At 39.3% G+C, this 17,851-nt stretch overlaps 1 protein-coding gene across 7 annotated transcripts in view; it reads right to left on the bottom strand.

Moving 5' to 3' along the window:
- Positions 1–17,851, bottom strand: part of PDE4DIP (phosphodiesterase 4D interacting protein) — a 250,860-nt gene that overhangs the window by 186,715 nt on the left and 46,294 nt on the right. For all 7 annotated transcript variants that reach the window (XM_069602460.1, XM_069602428.1, XM_069602469.1 and 4 more), the window contains exon 2: positions 3,731–3,786. In XM_069602460.1, coding sequence (XP_069458561.1) covers positions 3,731–3,786 — 56 coding nt within the window. The remainder of the gene's footprint in view (positions 1–3,730; positions 3,787–17,851) is intronic.

Below are 17,851 nucleotides of genomic sequence, written 5' to 3'. Positions count from 1 at the left end.
TGTGGTTTTGATTTGCATTTCTCTAATAATGAGTGATGTTGAGCATCTTTTCATGTGTTTGTTAGCCATCCGTATGTCTTCTTTGGAGAAATGTCTATTTAGTTCTTTGGCCCATTTTTTGATTGGGTCATTTATTTTTCTGGAGTTGAGCTGCAGAAGTTGCTTGTATATTTTTGAGATTAGTTGTTTGTCAGTTGCTTCATTTGCTATTATTTTCTCCCATTCAGAAGGCTGTCTTTTCACCTTGCTTATATTTTCCTTTGTTGTGCAGAAGCTTTTAATTTTAATTAGATCCCATTTGTTTATTGTTGCTTTTATTTCCAGCATTCTAGGAGGTGGATCATAGAGGATCCTGCTGTGATTTATGTCTGAGAGTGTTTTGCCTATGTTCTCCTCTAGGAGTTTTATAGTTTCTGATCTTACATTTAGATCTTTAATCCATTTTGAGTTTATTTTTGTGTGCGGTGTTAGGAAGTGATCTAGTTTCATTCTTTTACAAGTGGTTGACCAGTTTTCCCAGCACCACTTGTTAAAGAGATTGTCTTTACTCCATTGTATATTCTTGCCTCCTTTGTCAAAGATAAGGTGTCCATATGTGTGTGGATTTATCTCTGGGCTTTCTATTTTGTTCCATTGATCTATATGTCTGTCTTTGTGCCAGTACCATACTGTCTTGATGACTGTGGCTTTGTAGTAGAGCCTGAAGTCAGGCAAGTTGATTCCTCCAGTTCCATTCTTCTTTCTCAAGATTGCTTTGGCTATTCGAGGTTTTTTGTATTTCCATACAAATCTTGAAGTTATTTGTTCTAGTTCTGTGAAAAATGTGGCTGGTAGCTTGATAGGGATTGCATTGAATTTGTAAATTGCTTTGGGTAGTATACTCATTTTCACTATATTGATTCTTCCAATCCATGAACATGGTATATTTCTCCATCTATTAGTGTCCTCTTTGATTTCTTTCATCAGTGTTTTATAGTTTTCTATATATAGGTCTTTAGTTTCTTTAGGTAGATATATTCCTAAGTATTTTATTCTTTTCGTTGCAATGGTGAATGGAATTGTTTCCTTAATTTCTTTTTCTACTTTCTCATTATTCGTGTATAGGAATGCAAGGGATTTCTGTGTGTTGATTTTATATCCTGCAACTTTACTATATTCATTGATGAGCTCTAGTAATTTTCTGGTGGAGTCTTTAGGGTTTTCCATGTAGAGGATCATGTCATCTGCAAACAGTGAGAGTTTTACTTCTTCTTTTCCAATTTGGATTCCTTTTATTTCTTTTTCTGCTCTGATTGCTGTGGCCAAAACTTCCAGAACTATGTTGAATAGTAGCGGTGAAAGTGGACACCCTTGTCTTGTTCCTGACTTTAGGGGAAATGCTTTCAATTTTTCACCATTGAGGATAATGTTTGCTGTGGGTTTGTCATAGATAGCTTTTATTATGTTGAGATATGTTCCTTCTATTCCTGCTTTCTGGAGAGTTTTTATCATAAATGGATGTTGAATTTTGTCAAAGGCCTTCTCTGCATCTATTGAGCTCACTGATTTTTTAAAAAAGGAAATATAAGGCTATATGGTTTGGTTTTAAACTGGACACTGTACAGTATCTTTTCATTTCTGTAAAAATAATATATTATCAAGTGTGTCTTTAGGTGGCCCTGTTCTTAATGGTATCTTTCAACAGCCTATAACCTTGCCTGGTAGAGTAGCAAGGTTTAAACTAGCACAGAAATTTAAAGCAGGTTTTATTGGTACATAAGACAGAAAGTTACAGATAAGAGTTTGGTTTTTTCCCACCTTAAGTCATGTTTGATTCAGTTTGTACAAAGTAATTGTTGTAATGTTAATTGTTTATCACACTGTGATTGCAAATTAATAATAATAGTAATAATAATAATGGTGCACCTGTTTTGTTGAAAACTTGATATTTTTAAGTAAATGCAAATGTTCAATTAAAATAAATTAGAAAAAATTACTTCTTACACATTTACATGAAATTAAATAAGGTGATTAAATGAAATAAAATTTGATAAAACAGAGCAATGTATTACAGTTAGATTCATAGAATATGATAGAAAGAGAAGAGACTTCAAAGACTAGATCTAGACACAACAAAAATGTTTAAAAAAAAAAAGATTGCATATGAATCCTGACCACCAGCTAATTATGAGAATTTAGGCAAATCTTTTAATTTTGCTGAGCGCCATTGCCTCTGTAAAAATAGGAATAATAATGTTTACCTCATAGAGCTTTCATATGGATTAAATGAAACAATAAAAGTAGCCAACTGAATACCTTGCTTATAATAGACAATTTCTTCTTTACCCTTCCACTTTTGCCCTAGTCTTTCAATTTTTACCTCAAATCGGAGGATCTTCATGCTCAAAATGAGTACGGTAGACCTTTAGAACTTATGGATTTTACATACACAATTAAAATGCTAATTTTAAATGATTCCAAGTCCTTAACACATTCAAATCAAGAAGTTTTTTCTGCAGGGTGCATATGAGCCATCTGCGCTTCAAGGCTGGTATGAAAAGGCAAATCACTTAGCAAAGTAGGTAAAACGCCAAGTGACTGAAAGTTTTTGTGAAAAATAGCCCCCAAAAGAGAATTATTTTCACTTTGGTTTTGTAATTTAGGCAGACCTCTAGCTAATTTTAATGCAGGAATAATATATTATTATGTACACATTAATAATAATATTTACAGGTGTTTATTCCTTGACAAGCTCTGTACTAAGAGCTTTTCTTTTTTTAATGTTTATTTATTTATTTGGCTGCAAGTCAGGTCTAAGTTGCGGCATGCAGATTCTTCCTTGTGTCATCTGGATCTTTCACTGTGGGGCACAGACTCCGACTCTCCCGCGCTTAGTCGCTCTGAGGCACATGGGATCTTACCCTCAACCAGGGGTCAAACCCCCGTCCCTTACATTGCCAAGAGGATTTAAAATATTTTTTTTAACTTAAACTTTTTATTCTGTATTGGGGTATAGCCAATTAACAGTGTTGTGGTAGTCTAAGGTGAACAACAAAAGGATTCAGCCATACATATACATGTATATCCATTCTCCCCCAAACTCCCCTCCGATTCAAGTTGCCACATAATATTGAGCAGAGTTCCCCATACTATACAGTAGGTCCTTGTTATCCATTTTAAATACAGCAGTATGTACCTGTCCATCCCAAATTCCCTAACTATCCCTTCTCCCCATTCTTTCCCCTCCAGCAATTGTAAGTTTCTTCTCTAAGTCTGTGAATCTCTTTCAGTTTTGAAAGTAAATTCATTTGTATCATTTCTTTTCAGATTCCACATATAAGGGATGCCATACAATATTTTGCAGGGAGGATTCTTAACCATTGCACCACCAGGGAAATCCTTGAAGAGCTTTTCTAATCTCACTTATGAGGTTGACACCATTATTATACCCATTTTAATGGTATATTCGAGATTTCATTCTAGTGGAAGCATCTATTTTAATCATTTTACAAGTGACTTTAACTTGCAATTACAGAATTGCTAACAGTATGAAGAGTTCAAAGCATTTCAGTTACGAGTTACTGCACTGTGCTGCGAAGGTGATGTATTATATACTACAGTGGTCTGTGCAAATTTTCAATTTCAAAAAAAGTCTGAAGATATAGCCATGATGATGGGATCTAAAATTTAAGAGATTTGTGATAAGCAGGAGACCAAGAGTATAGCAAAGAAAGATCCATGATCTCCTTACCTGCTGCATGACTTGTTCGGGGTACCATCTCCCCATCATCTTCTGCAAAATAATCTCTGTGAAGAGAAGCACATCATTCATTAATGAAGTAACATCCCACACAGTGTTCGATTCCTCAGTGTCAAGACATCTGTTTTTATTTATTTTCCCACAAGCAATCATTAAGCTGTTATAGTACTATGTATCAGGGTCAGGGTTAAGTGCTGGAAATACAAAAACATGCCCCACCCTACTGAGGATGTGCAGAGACAGCCACTGGACAAACAATTCCACAGGCACTGAATTACTATTGCGGCAAGTGCTCTGAAGGGATATGCCGAGTAACTTAACTAGTAGAGAGATTCAGAGAAAAGAACATTTAAACTGAGATGAAGAGAATGCCAGCCAGATGAAAAATTGAAACAGAAGAGTATTCCATCATGAGGGAAAAGCAAGGACCCTGAGTCAGGGAGGAACCTGGCCTGTTAGAGGAACAGAGAAAGCCAGGGCTGCAACCAGACCATGCAGGGCCTTGAGGGATGGCGTGAGCATGTGAGATTTATGTGCAGGGCAATGGAAAACCACTGAAGGAGTTTAAATGAGGAAATGAATGGTAATTGATCAAATTTAGACTTTAGATCATTCTGACTGCTGAGTGGCATTGTGTAGAAGGAACAAAAGAAGATGGAGAAAACAAGAAGCTGTGATAGTTTTAACGAAAGGAAAAGATAGTAGAAATGCAGAGAAGCAAAAAAAAATCCATATGCTTAGGAAGTAAAACTGATCCAGAAAACTTGAGAAACAAACAAAAGTCTACTAATGGAAATGTTAAAAACACTACAATGCGGTAGCAAGATCTATATCTGTCCAGCACAGTGAAGACCACTCCCTAGAAGAGAAGGGAAAAAAAACCTCAAAATGTATTCAACAAATGCTTGTCAAGCACTTACTATGATTTTAGGCACTGGTTTTAAGGTCTACGAATGTAGCAGTGAAAAAACAGACCAAAACACCTGCACTCATGGAACTTATATAAAAGGAAATTAAAAAGCAAAATGTATAGTAACAGTTGGGGACAGGTACTATAAAAAATTGGGGACAGGTACTATAAAAAGGTAGGGAGTAGCAGTAGGCAATGCTGGAGGGATGGGGAAGAGGAGGGGGTTGCAATTTTCAGTAGGCTAAGTGTCTCTGAGAAGCAATGATGTGGGTGTTGGGGCAAAGAGTCTTCCAAGCAGAGAACATCAAGGGCAAAGGCTCTTCAGAGGAAGCATGACGGAGCATTTCTGGAACAACAAGGAGACCGGTGTGGCTGGGCTGAGTGAGTAGCAGGAGGTGAGGTCAGGGAGGTAATAGGAAGGCCGGGCAGGGGGCAGATTATTATACAATGCCCTTCTGGACCCTGAAAGGAATTCAGCCACTGGAGTCTAGTGCATCAAAAAAAGATGAACTGAGTGATGGAAGTTTTAAAAGGGCTGGCTACTGTTTTGACAACAGACTGGGTGGGAAAGGCAAGAAACAGAGAGGCAGTTGCAATAATCCTACAAAGAGATGCTTTCAACATTTAGCTTACTCCTTAAACCCTCGGGTACACCCAGTTAGTTGTCCTAAAAATAATTCTATAGCTGGAGATTTAGAAAGCTTCTCTTTTTAAAAAATCAGGAGACATTCACAGGGAGGTGGAAGAGAGCCTGTCATTTATTTAGAAACTGTTGTTCTTCTTCCTTCTCTGCCTCAGGGCTGAATCTTGGCATAAATCTTCACTTTGCTAAGTTCCAGATGGACGTAAAAGTACCAGGCAGAGCACACCAGATTACACAGACCACCTGGCAATTCTTTATTATTCAAAAGCAGGTCACTGGCTTGTGGTTCTTCCAGGCCCTCTGCCCCTTTCCCTTCTCCACTTCGCATTACAAATTTTCCCTGAGAGTGAAAAATGAAAGAGATGAACTACTACTTGTGGATTTCCCTCTGTTGAGAAAAAGTAAGGGAAGGATTTTGAAACTATCAGCCAGAATAATGTCTTGAAAAATTTGTGGAGAAAAAAAATACTTAGTTGCTGCTACTCATGCTTGGATGGATTCCTTTATGTTCAGCCCACAGACCTGGGTAACCACTTCTGCCATCAGGAGCAAGGTCATTCCTCAGGCCAAATTCAGCCCATCCAACATGCTTCATTTGGTCAACACAAGGTTGACCCATTCCTAACGTCTCTTGCAAAGTGAATGGGTCTGGCTTGGCAATACTGGGCCTGCCTTCCCACATAGAGGGATAACCTGCCGCCTTTAAACAGAAGAGACATGTTCTCCAGTTTGCCACAGTCCCTGTCACTCCCTGTTCTTGTAATTCCAGCTCCCGTGCTCATTTATGATACTGGCTTGGCTCCTTATAGATCTCTGAGGCTGTCACTCTAGCATAGATCAAATGCAGACAAAACTTTCACTTCTGCTTTAAGACACTGTCTTGAGCTACCTATGTAGCTTTTTGCTGTTGTGTTCAGAGAAGGCAATGGCACCCCACTCCAGTACTCTTGCCTGGAAAATCCCATGGATGGAGGAGCCTGGTAGGCTGCAGTCCATGGGGTCGCTAAGAGTCAGATATGACTGAGCAACTTCACTTCACTTTCCATCGCTAAGTTGTGTTGCAAAGAGTTGGGACACGACTTAACGACAGAACAACAACAAAAAGCTACTAAGGGGCTTACAGGTCACTTTTACCTCTGGGCTTCAGCTTCCTTAAATATTTGTGAAAGAAATACATGAACTTCTAAGGTTCCTTCAGTAATTACACAATTCTATTCTAATAGACACTAGTAGCATTAAAACTCATTTTAATACTTTCTAAGGATGGGGAAACTTTCCAGACATGATCTCATTCAATTCTCCTTGCTCTGAAGATTCCACATTATAGATCAGGAGCAAGTGACAACAAGGTGATGCATATGGATGCCACAAGCTACTTCACCTTCTCCCCCATCCCACACTCACCCCTGAGCTGACTGCCTGTCTTATATGAAGCAATAACCAGAAGGGTAGAGAGGTCACTCTGGATGAGTACTGAGTTAATGGGCTTTCTGTAGTCTCTGGAGATTTTTTTTTTAATCACTTCAACTCTATTAACAGCTCAAGTTCCCTCTCATATTGCCACAGAGTGGGGCTCACTCAGCTGCTCCAAAAGCTTGGGAAGGAATTTGATGCTCCCCCAGAGAAGGGGCACATGGTTAAGAAACACAAGGTATGTGTCAAGAGGATTGCAATTTGTGAAAATAGCTGATAAACCAAAGTGCAAAGAGAAGTGGGGTATAGTAGAGACAAACTCCAAGTCAGGCCCTGCCAGCCACCCACGTAGCAGTAACATATGTTGGTAAATTTTTCTCTATATTACTTAAGTCCAGAAAAAAATTGAATGCCCTTGTCCTAGTTTCCCAAATTCAAGTATTTCTAATTTCTTTTTTTTTAAACATCAGTCCATGAATGACTCATGGTCAGCAAGCATGTATTTCACGAGGGCACGTACAGCTCTCCTGCAGAGATGTACATGTATAATCTTTCCCAAAGATATTTTTATCTTACTTGTTACCTACATGTTTTACCTTATATGCTTTTCATGTATAAATGAACCAAACTTTCCCTCAGCGAGCCTTATCTTTTTGCCCACTACCTTGCCAATTTGTTAATCAGTGATACCAATTTCAGAAAACTAAGATCATGGCATCTGGTCCCATCATTTCATGGCAAATAGATGGGGAAACAGTGGAAACAGTGGCAGACTTTACTTTTGGGGGGCTCCAAAATCACTGCAGATGGTGACTGCAGACATGAAATTAAAAGACACTTACTCGTTGGAAGGAAAGTTATGAGCAACCTAGATAGCATATTAAAAAACAGAGACATTACTTTGCCAACAAAGGTCCGTCTAGTTGAGGCTATGCTTTTTCCAGTGGTCATGTATGGATGTGAGAGGACAGTATAGTATGCTGCTGCTGCTAAGTTGCTTCAGTCGTGTCCGACTCTGTGTGACCCCACAGACAGTAGCCCACCAGGCTCCCCCATCCCTGGGATTCTCCAGGCAAGAACACTGGAGTAGGTTGCCATTTCCTTCTCCAATGCATGAAAGTGAAAAGTGAAGTGAAGTCGCTCAGTCGTGTCCGACCCTTAGCAACCCCAAGGACTGCAGCCTACCAGGCTCCTCCGTCCATGGGATTTTCCAGGCAAGATTACTGGAGTGGGGTGCCATTGCCTTCTCTGATAGTATAGTATAGATGGACTATAAAGAAAGCTGAGTGCCGAAGAACTGATGCTTTTGAACTGTGGTGTTGAAGAAGACTCTTAAGAGTCCCTTGGACTGCAAAGAGATCAAACCAGTCCATCCTAAAGGAAATCAGTCCTGAATATTCATTGGAAGGACTGATGCTGAAGCTGAAACTTCAATACTTTGGCCACCTGATGCAAGAGCTGATCATTAGAAAAGACCCTGATTCTGGGAAAGATTGAAGGCAGAAGGAGAAGGGGATGACAGAGGATGAGATGGTTGGATGGCATCACCAGCTCAGTGGACATGAGTTTGGGTAAACTCTGGGAGTTGGTGATGGACAAGGAGCCTGGCATGCTGCAGTCCATGGGGTCACAAAGAGTCAGACATGACTGAGTGACTAAACTGAACTGATACCAATTTCATTAAAATCACACTTACTAATTTTTGCCAAGGCACCTTCCTGCTCAATATGAAGAACCAAACATTTTCCAAGTATAACCCACCTACCAGCTACTCACCCACTTAATTTCTACATGATGTATTATTCACATTTTCTTGACTTGCTGGTAAGTAGCTATGAAAATACTGGACTCAAGCAATACATCAACATTCAATATCCCATAGGAACAGCCTTTCCTACAGTTTTCCAGAGTGATTAGGTTGAAGATGATCAGGACATAACTGGTCCACTCAGAGCCATCTACAACATCCTTTCTTCTAAAAAAAAAAAGAAAACTATTTATTTGTTATTTTTTAAAAAGATTCATTTATTTTAATAAATATTGCTTTACAATGTTGTGAAGGATAATTGCTTTACAATGTTGTGTTGGTTTCTGCCATACATCAGCATGAATCAGCCACAGGTATACACATGTTCCCTCCCTCTTTTTTTATAATTAAATCATTTTTAACTGAAAGATAGTGGAAACAGTGGCTGACTTTATTTTGGGGGGCTCCAAAATCACTGCAGATGGTGACTGCAGCCATGAAAATTAAAAGATGCTCATTCCTTGGAATGAAAGTTATGATCAACCTAGACAGCATATTAAAAAGCAGAGATATTACTTTGCCAACAAAGGTCCATCTAGTCAATGTTATAGTTTTTCCAATAGTCATATATGAATATGAGAGTTGGACTATAAAGAAAGCTGAGTGCCGAAGAATTGATGCTTTTGAACTGTGGTGTTGGAGAAGACTCTTGAGAGTCCCTTGGACTTCAAAGAGATCCAACCAGTCCCTCCTAAAGGAGATCAGTCCTGGGTGTTCATTGAAAGGACTGATGTTGAAGCTGAAACTCCAATACTTTGGCCACCTGAGGCGAAGAACTGACTCATTTGAAAGGACCCTGATGCTGGGAAAGATTGAAGGGCAGGAGGAGAAGAGGACGACAGAGGATGAGATGGTTGGATGGCATCACCAGCTCAATGGACATGAGTTTCGGTAAACTCCAGGAGTTGGTGATCGACAGGGAGGCCTGGCGTACTGCGGTTCATGGGGTTGCAAGAGTCGAACACGACTGAGCGACTGAACTGAACTGAACTGAATTGCTTTACAATATTGTGTTGGTTTCTGCCATATCTCAACATTAATCAGCCATAGGTGTACACATGTCCCCTCCCTCCTGAGCCTCCTTCCCACCCTGTCCCACCCCTCTAGGTTGTCACAGACATCTGCTACATGCTGATACTCTGATGCTGTCAGACTGCTCTGGTGATTTCTTCCAGTAGTTTTCTGAGTGTGCTAGTCTCAATTATATCAGAAATATCCACAACACTCAATTTTGTGTTTCTTAAAAATGGCTATTCCAAGATGTGAGCCACTGGTCCACTAGTCTGGTCTCTTGTAACACTGTGGGGAGGGGTACAAACTTGGATTCTTCCTTAGCAAAGGGTAACACCATGGCAGAGTCTGCACAAAAATATTCTCTATAAGGCAGCCACAGATCGTTCTTTGCAAACTGCATATATATTTGGTGTTATTGCCTTGTATTTTGGTCTGTTTAATTTATGGACTGAGGAAAGCAGCTAACTGTGTTAATGGACCATATTATTCACGAGCAATGGCAAGGTGGTAATCATACAACTTCACCATCACAAAGTAAGTTTCCAACAAGTCTTTGAACAGTGTGAAATATTAATATCCCAAACCAAAACCACCCCAACTATATCCGTTGTCTGTCTAGACCTCAATGCTTTCTTCTTCTATTAAGACAATTATCTTAGGGCTATTTCTTCCCATGAAAAGTGAAAGTGTTAGTTGCTCTTTGTGGCCCCATGGACTGTAGCCTGCCAGGCTCCTCTGTCTATGAAATTCTCTAGGCAAGAATACGGAAGTGGCTTGCTGTTTCATTCTCCAGGGATCTTCCTGACCCAAGTATCGAACTGGGGTCTCCCCACACTGCAGGCAGATTGTTTACCATCTGAGCCACCAGGGTAGCCCATTTCTTCCCATAAGAGTGTTCAAACTGCCACAGAGGTGGCTATTTTTTCAGGCTTCTTCCCCAAGGCTCCCACATACACTTAGCCACACAGTCTGGTCCCCTTACTTCGTCATGCATCACCACTCTTCCTTAACATCTCTAAGCTGAGGGACAAAGACCTTCTCCCAGAGGCATTTTCTGTCTTTCAAACTTCCTCTTATATGGCTTTCTTATCATAATGGAAAATTCAGGAGGAGGAAAAGCAATCAGCCATACCAGTATTTAGAGCAAAAAACTGGGCCTTGGATGCTATTTTTAGAGTTTTTCATTCCTTTTCATAAACATTTACTGAGAAGTTACTTGTATAACAAGCACCAAAAATATCACAATGAAAAAGAAATGCCCTGAAATCAAGATGCTCAGAGCTGTCTACTAGGTGGCAGACAGGATTCAAAAAGATACTTATTAGAACAATGAGATTTATAACAGAGATTTCAGAACATAAATGAGATATAATCAATTTTGTTCTGATGGGGAGAGGGGGTCTAGGAAATCTACAGAAAACCGAAAATACTGAATTTAGGCCTTGAAGGATGGGTATGAATATGTAAGAAAACATGACAAAGACTGCAAAGCAGGAAACTGAAGAGGGTGAGCAGGGCTTTAATTTTGCTCCCCTCAACCTGAGTCAACATCAACTGCTCCTTAGGCCCCTCCAATTTCCTTTTAACTTTCCCCTCCTCAAGCCTGCCTCTCTCAAACTCTAACCCTCAGGAGGGAGTATTAGGGTTGTCTAAGTGAAAACTGTTTCATTTGTGCTCCCCTCCTCCAACATCATAGCTTCATCTAACTACTTAGACTCCCCAAAGATCATATAAAAGGTCAGCAAGAAAGGACTAGGAGTAACATTTACATTGTAGTCAAAATGCCTACAGTTATAGACCATACAGAATACCAGAGAATCTGGAAGAGTGAAGAGGCTGGAGGTTTAGGATGGTAGAAAATATGAGTGAATATCTTCCTTTTTTTTTTTCTTTACTATTTTTATCCTAGAATGTTAATTCTTCTTTAAAATATTAATAAATATTTTCTGATTTATTTACACTGCTCTTCTACTAAGGCCCTTGATAAAAGATGAACTATGTAAGGAATTGGGCTCAGCGTGATCATCTCAAACAGTGCAAATTTGCTGTTTCAGCTCAGTTCAGTCGCTCAGTCGTGTCCGATTCTTTGCGACCCCGTGAACTGCAGCCTGCCAGGCCTCCCTGTCTATCACCAACTTCCAGAGTTCACTGTTTATTGGGGTCCAAACACATATCCTATTCTAATTCCATATTTTTTAAAGCTCATCTGTCATGAACTTATAGATTCTGATTCAAATAAATGTTTCTAATGTTTAAACATCTCTTTTTCATATTTTAAACTTATATTCACATTCAACCCTTACAGATAGAAAATGTCCAGAAGGACAAGGAGAACTGTGGCTTGCTTTCTTGGCACGTGGAATCTTAGTTCCCTGACCAGGAATCTCACCAGAGCCCCCTGCATTGCAAGCGTGGAGTCTTAATCACTGGACAGCCAGGGAAGACCTGGCTAAGGATTTTTAAACGGTAGGGCTTCACAAGTGGTGCCAACTTGGAAACAAAGACATCCACAGGTAACAGTCTCCAGACTGCCTGTGTGTAACTTTATAGTTCAACGTGTTTTCTTACACGGGAATTTTCTTCAACACTAATCTTAAATTAAATGATCATTATTTTTATTGTGAACAACCACCACCACCACCAATGAAGCCACCACCATTTATTGATTGACTGATTCTTTCCAGGAATTATCTCATCCAATTCTCCCATAATCCAATAGGTCCTGTTATCCCTATTTTACAGGTAAGGAAATAAGAGTCCTAGAAGGATGATGTAATTTGCCCAAGATCATCCAGCTAGCTGATGGTAACAATGAACTTGAAATCTATATCTGACTCCAACCTTCGCACTTCCAATATGTCCTGTTTCTACTCACACATTTACCAGGAGTCTCCTTTGTACCTGCCCTGACTCCAGACAAATGACCCCTGAGACAGTGTGATGTGAGGAAGGGTGAGCAGTGCTGCTGTGGGAAGGAGAAGTGAGTTACACTCAAATCCTGACATATATTTGTTTTTTGGGACACCAACTCATTCCCAAGACACACATGGTTCACAATGGAGCATTTGCGTCCTGGTATATTAGATGCCATGTGACAAGTGATTAAAATCCTAAAAAGGAAGTGGCAAGTATGACTTTATACGTAGGCTCTATCCTGAAAAGTGAGTCATCCACTATTTTATACTTCCCTATCTCTGCCCACAGTCCTCCAAATGGTCATGACTCCCGTGAATCCTTTTCTGTGACAACAGTTGGCATTGTCCCTAAAAGACAAAGGGAATAAACCGACAGGCAGACGATGCGATGGAAACAGATACAGTCAAAACTGGGAAGGCCATTAGTGAACAAGCTCTGAGATGTCTCAGATCTTTTTTCCTCTTGCTGAGAGAGACACTGAGTATATCTTCTCTGCCCCAAATATTGCCAATATCCTCTCTTTGGCATCAGAATTGCAAAAACACGCATTCAAATGCAAATGGGGTAGAAGTCACAGATGCAGAGCACAGGACCACTATGTAATAAATCCACTGAGATTATCATTTTTTTCTCATCTCAAGGCCTATCATTATAACCTCGGCAAGCTGGAAAGCTTAATTGGCAAAGCCCCTCAGAACACAGAGAACATCACTTGTGAATCTCCCTCTGCATGCTGACTAAGTGTGAGCTGACTTGGCACTGACACAGTAACATCCACTTTTCTCCAGTACAGGCTGCAATTACACCCTTCACTCAACAGAATCTATTCACTGAGAGTGGCTGTGGCCCAATGGAACTCTGGGAGGCAGTTTTCTGAAGTGCGAAGTCCTCAATCACTACCAGGAGCTACTAGCATCACTATGCACCAGCAACAACTTTGAATATTATGACCTATTTTGCTTCTGCACTGAATCTTTATTCTAAAAGGAACTTACATTTTTCATGCTGCTATTCCTCAAGGTTCAGAGAAACTGCTAAATACTGTGAAAAGGTATTAATAAAGGATAGTTCAAATAATTATCTCACTTTGCCTTATGAAGTTATTAGACATGCAGATGTCTAATAAATTCTCCTCCCTGAATCAGCCAAGACACTGATATCACTCTTTCAAAAGAGATGTGAAAATGATCCGTTCTGAGTTCAGCCATATTACTCAGGGATGGCATATGGTCTCTCTGCTCTCTTCTAAAAATTAGCTTGGCTTTTTATCCTTGGTCCTGGCAAAGCAGTTTTCATTAACAACCACTATTCACAGGACGCTGGGGAATGCGGAGGCTGAGGCCCTCACCAAACATCAAGAGATAGATTATTTTTTTCTGTTTCCACCTACCCTTTTATTCACATAATCTTTTACCTTTTCCTTCCTTGATAATGGTGTTTTTAGTGATTTTTAAAGAATTAGGTGTTCTTTTCAGAATTTTTGGAAAGGACAAAAATGCATAGGAAAAAATTAAAAAATGCTACCACTTAAAGGCAACATTGATAAAGATTTTTATGTATTTATTTTTAGCTGTTCTTCAGTTTATATGCCTATGTGAATTCCACAAAATAGAAATAACACTGAACATGTAATTTTGCACCTTGATTTTATTTGTTTCATTAAGCTTCCCTGGTGGCTCAGATAATAAAGAATCTGCCTGCAATGTGAGAGACCTGGCTTCAATCCTTGGGTTGGGAAGATCTCCTGGATCTGGAAATGGCTATCCACTCCAGTATTCTTGCCTGGAGAATTCCTGGGACAGAGGAGCCTGGTGAGCTACAGTCCATGGGTAGCAAAGAGTCAGACACAACTGAGCGACTAACATACATTGAAATCAGAGGTTTTGAGGATTGCATTTTTAGAGGAAAAGGAAGCATCAGGGGAGGAGGCTGGTGAGAGGAGGAGAAGAGTGTCACATTAACCTGCCCAAGATTAGAAAGAATGAGTCTTCCTTCTCAGTATGGCTTTATGATTTACTAAAGCAAAGCTGACAGAATCCCAGAGGATAATAAAATTAACTGAGGTATGAGATTCTAAAGCAGTGCTGAGAATGATTCAAATAGCTGACTCTGAGGTCTTGGCTCAGTGGGGAGATGAACGAAGAGCAGATGGCCTGGGAGATATGAAGGAGTGAAGGACCTGGAGTAAGTGATTAGGTAAACTGAATATTCAGAAAGGATGAGGAGATGGAGGACTTGACTCTGTGGTCAGGGAATATACTTTCAGAGTTCAGGATCCTAAGGATAGAGAATCTGGAGTGAGGATGAACTACAGTGTGTACTCGTATGTGCTCATAGTGTCCTGAAGTGAATCAGAGTTAAGAATCTAGGAGATCAAGTTACAACAGTAATATATATGCATGCCTCGTGACCTGTCTAGAGTGCCAGCACCTTGAAGGCAGGGTTTTTATATCATTCACTATCATGTATCTAGCGTTTAAGAAGTCTAGATCATAACAGGAATCAGATGCATATATTTCTTAAACAATGAATAAATAGCATTTGAATGAATAATGGCATCCAGGTTTGATAACCTGCTGTATTCATTCTATATTAATGGTAAGTAGACACTTACCAAACAGATACTCACATGAGCCTTGCAGGGAATGTTCTCTAGAAAGTTCTTCACTGAGGATCTGCTATGTGTTAGAAGTATTGTAAGATACTGAAGATTTAGAGACAAAAGACGGTCCTTTCTTCCAATAAACTCATAGCGTATGTAAACCAATTAGCCACATGCAATGATAAAGAAGGCATAGTGTGCTCTGGCTACAGAGAACACCCAGAACTAGGTTCCAAAAATAATCCCCAAAGGAGGTAATGCTGAAGATAACCTCAAGGGATAAATAAAGATATCCTAGCAAAGGCAAGGCCAGGTTTGTGGGTGGGAACAACTGGTATTTTAAGGCCCACTCATAATAATTTTAGCTCAGGATGAGTAGAGAGACACCAGCTCCCTAGGTCTGCTGGCAATGATGCTGCCCCAAAGCACCAATCATGTGGAAATATATAAGTAATGCACAGAAGAACCTTTTCTAAAACTAACTCAGTTTCAGACTTTACATGTTGTCACTTGGTAGAATAAATGTAAATTTCTTCCTGCTATAAAAACATATATTGACTTAGCTTTAAAGCAGCACGTAAGAGGTATTAACAATAATCCCATAACCAAATACAGTATTTTTTCACTCCTTGCAACAGACATCCTAATATGTATGCATAATTTTGATGTAATTTATACCCACTTTTACTTTATTATACTAAAATTTTGTTTGTTACCATTTCAGGAAACACTTCAAGATGGTAACAGAGATTAATAGTGGCAGTGAAGCAGTTTACTCTAGAGAGGGGTACAAGTTAGGAACATTGCAACTGATTCACCCGGGATTATCCTAGAGTATCCTACTTTATGTCAGTGTCTCCACTTTCCCTTCTGAATACAGAAACTCAGATAGTGAAAAAGATATTTAAACTGAATGAAATAATCTTCATATTAATATGAGTTATATGAGCTTAAACCCCAAGAAGTTTGCAATGTATTTCCAAGAACTAGAAGTGTTTGACATATTCTAGTCTAATAACACTTGATTATTCTACTTCTAAGCACCTGTCATTCAAAAATAATCTGATGGAAGGAAATGCTTTAAGCACCTAGTTGTTTATCAAGTATTATTTATAATAGTTAAAAACTGGACATCTAAAGGACTCAGTATAGGGTAATGATTAAATGAAATATTATTAATATAATACAACATGATGGGCTATTCTACATTATGAATAACAGTATTCCACATTATGAAATGGAAAATAAATATATTCTTGAATTGAATGAAGTGCTAGAGATTACCTAATTTAATTTTCTTCGTCAGTCTCTATGTCAGCAGTTATTTCTTCTTTACACTCCTTCTGCTTTGGCCAGGATAAGCAAATACCTTTGGCCAGGAGCAGGTTACCTTTTCTCTAACTGACCCTAGAGAAGCAAAGGAAGAAAGAAGTTTTTGCAGAATAGAACAAGCAGAAAAGGACTAGAGATAATGACATAGATTAAGGGAAAATTTATTAGACACTATTAAATTGCTATGAAAATACAAGTTGTTCTTATTGTTAAAATAAATAGTCTGTGACTAGTAAGATGCCTCAGCCATGAGAAAAAGAGGAAAATTCAGATCATGCTTGTCTTGATGATCACAGAACTCAGACGATGTCCTGAGACAGAAGAAAACAAGTGCTCAGTGCTTCTGAATGTTTTAAAATAGAATTGGATAGAGCTACCTTGGGTCACCATGACATCTCTTTTATTCTGGACTTTCTTCTAACTTTAAACACCATTTGAATTTTTGCCAGAGACAACTCGTGGAATGTTCTGAGCCCAGCTTGGAATTTTATTTATAGAATAAAACTTCAATTTCACTGCCCATTTCAATAAGAGCAGGGTCCCAGTGCAACCACTGAATGGATGGATACTCCATACAGCCTTGGATAAACCACCCCTGAGCTGCCCAGAGTGGAGAGGGCACTGTGATGAGGGTTAGCCAACTCTTCCTTTCAGATACAGAAACAACCACTTCCCAGTTTTCTGATATATTTTTTAAAATTTCTTAATTTGGCCACGCCGGGTTTGATCTTAATCCAGCCACGCTGCACCTTTGATCTTCATTGTGGCATACAGGATTTTTAGTTGCAGCATTTGAAAACTCAGTTGCAGCATATGGGATCTAGTTCACTGACCAGGGATTGAACCCAGGCCACCCGCATTGGGAGCGCAGAGCCTTAGCCACCGGATCATCAGCAAAGCCCTTCTTCTGGTATTGTAAATCCAGCCTTAGCCTATAAGCTACAAGAAGAAGGACGGAGTCTAATATGTGGAAAATAAGAAAGTGGGGATGAAAGCACTGATAAATTTCTGAAGCTCAAATCCAAATATAGTCTATTTAAAAGCAGATCAGAGTCGCAAAGGCAGAGATTTCCCTTCCTCAAATGCAGAAAATTAATTGCTAGAAGTACTGTATGTTAATCAGGAAATCCAATATCCAAACGTTTCAATTATAAAATTATGAAAAAGAGTATTTTCCTAATAGAAAGTGTTACATGTAAAGCAGCAGCACCTCTACAAGCAAAGGTACCAGAACCAACCAGATCTTCATGCTCCAGGGCTTACTTAACCTCTCTAGCTTCAGCTGCCACATCCATAAAATGGGGCAAATGCCATCTCTGGTTATAACTGCATTAGCAAATAGGATTCTCTGTTAACTCACCACAAATTCAAGATAAATAAATGTCCCTGTTTCCTTTAGGCTGAGAGTAAATACTGAGCAGAATAATTGCAAATAAGCTTTCAATGGGTAGCTTTTAAATGCAATATAACTATAA

The sequence above is a fragment of the Ovis canadensis genome, chromosome 1 (assembly GCF_042477335.2).
Source record: "Ovis canadensis isolate MfBH-ARS-UI-01 breed Bighorn chromosome 1, ARS-UI_OviCan_v2, whole genome shotgun sequence".
Classification (NCBI taxonomy): Eukaryota; Metazoa; Chordata; class Mammalia; order Artiodactyla; family Bovidae; genus Ovis; species Ovis canadensis.
The sequence above is the reverse complement of the archived record's forward strand: the minus strand, read 5'-3'. Positions and strand labels throughout refer to the sequence as shown.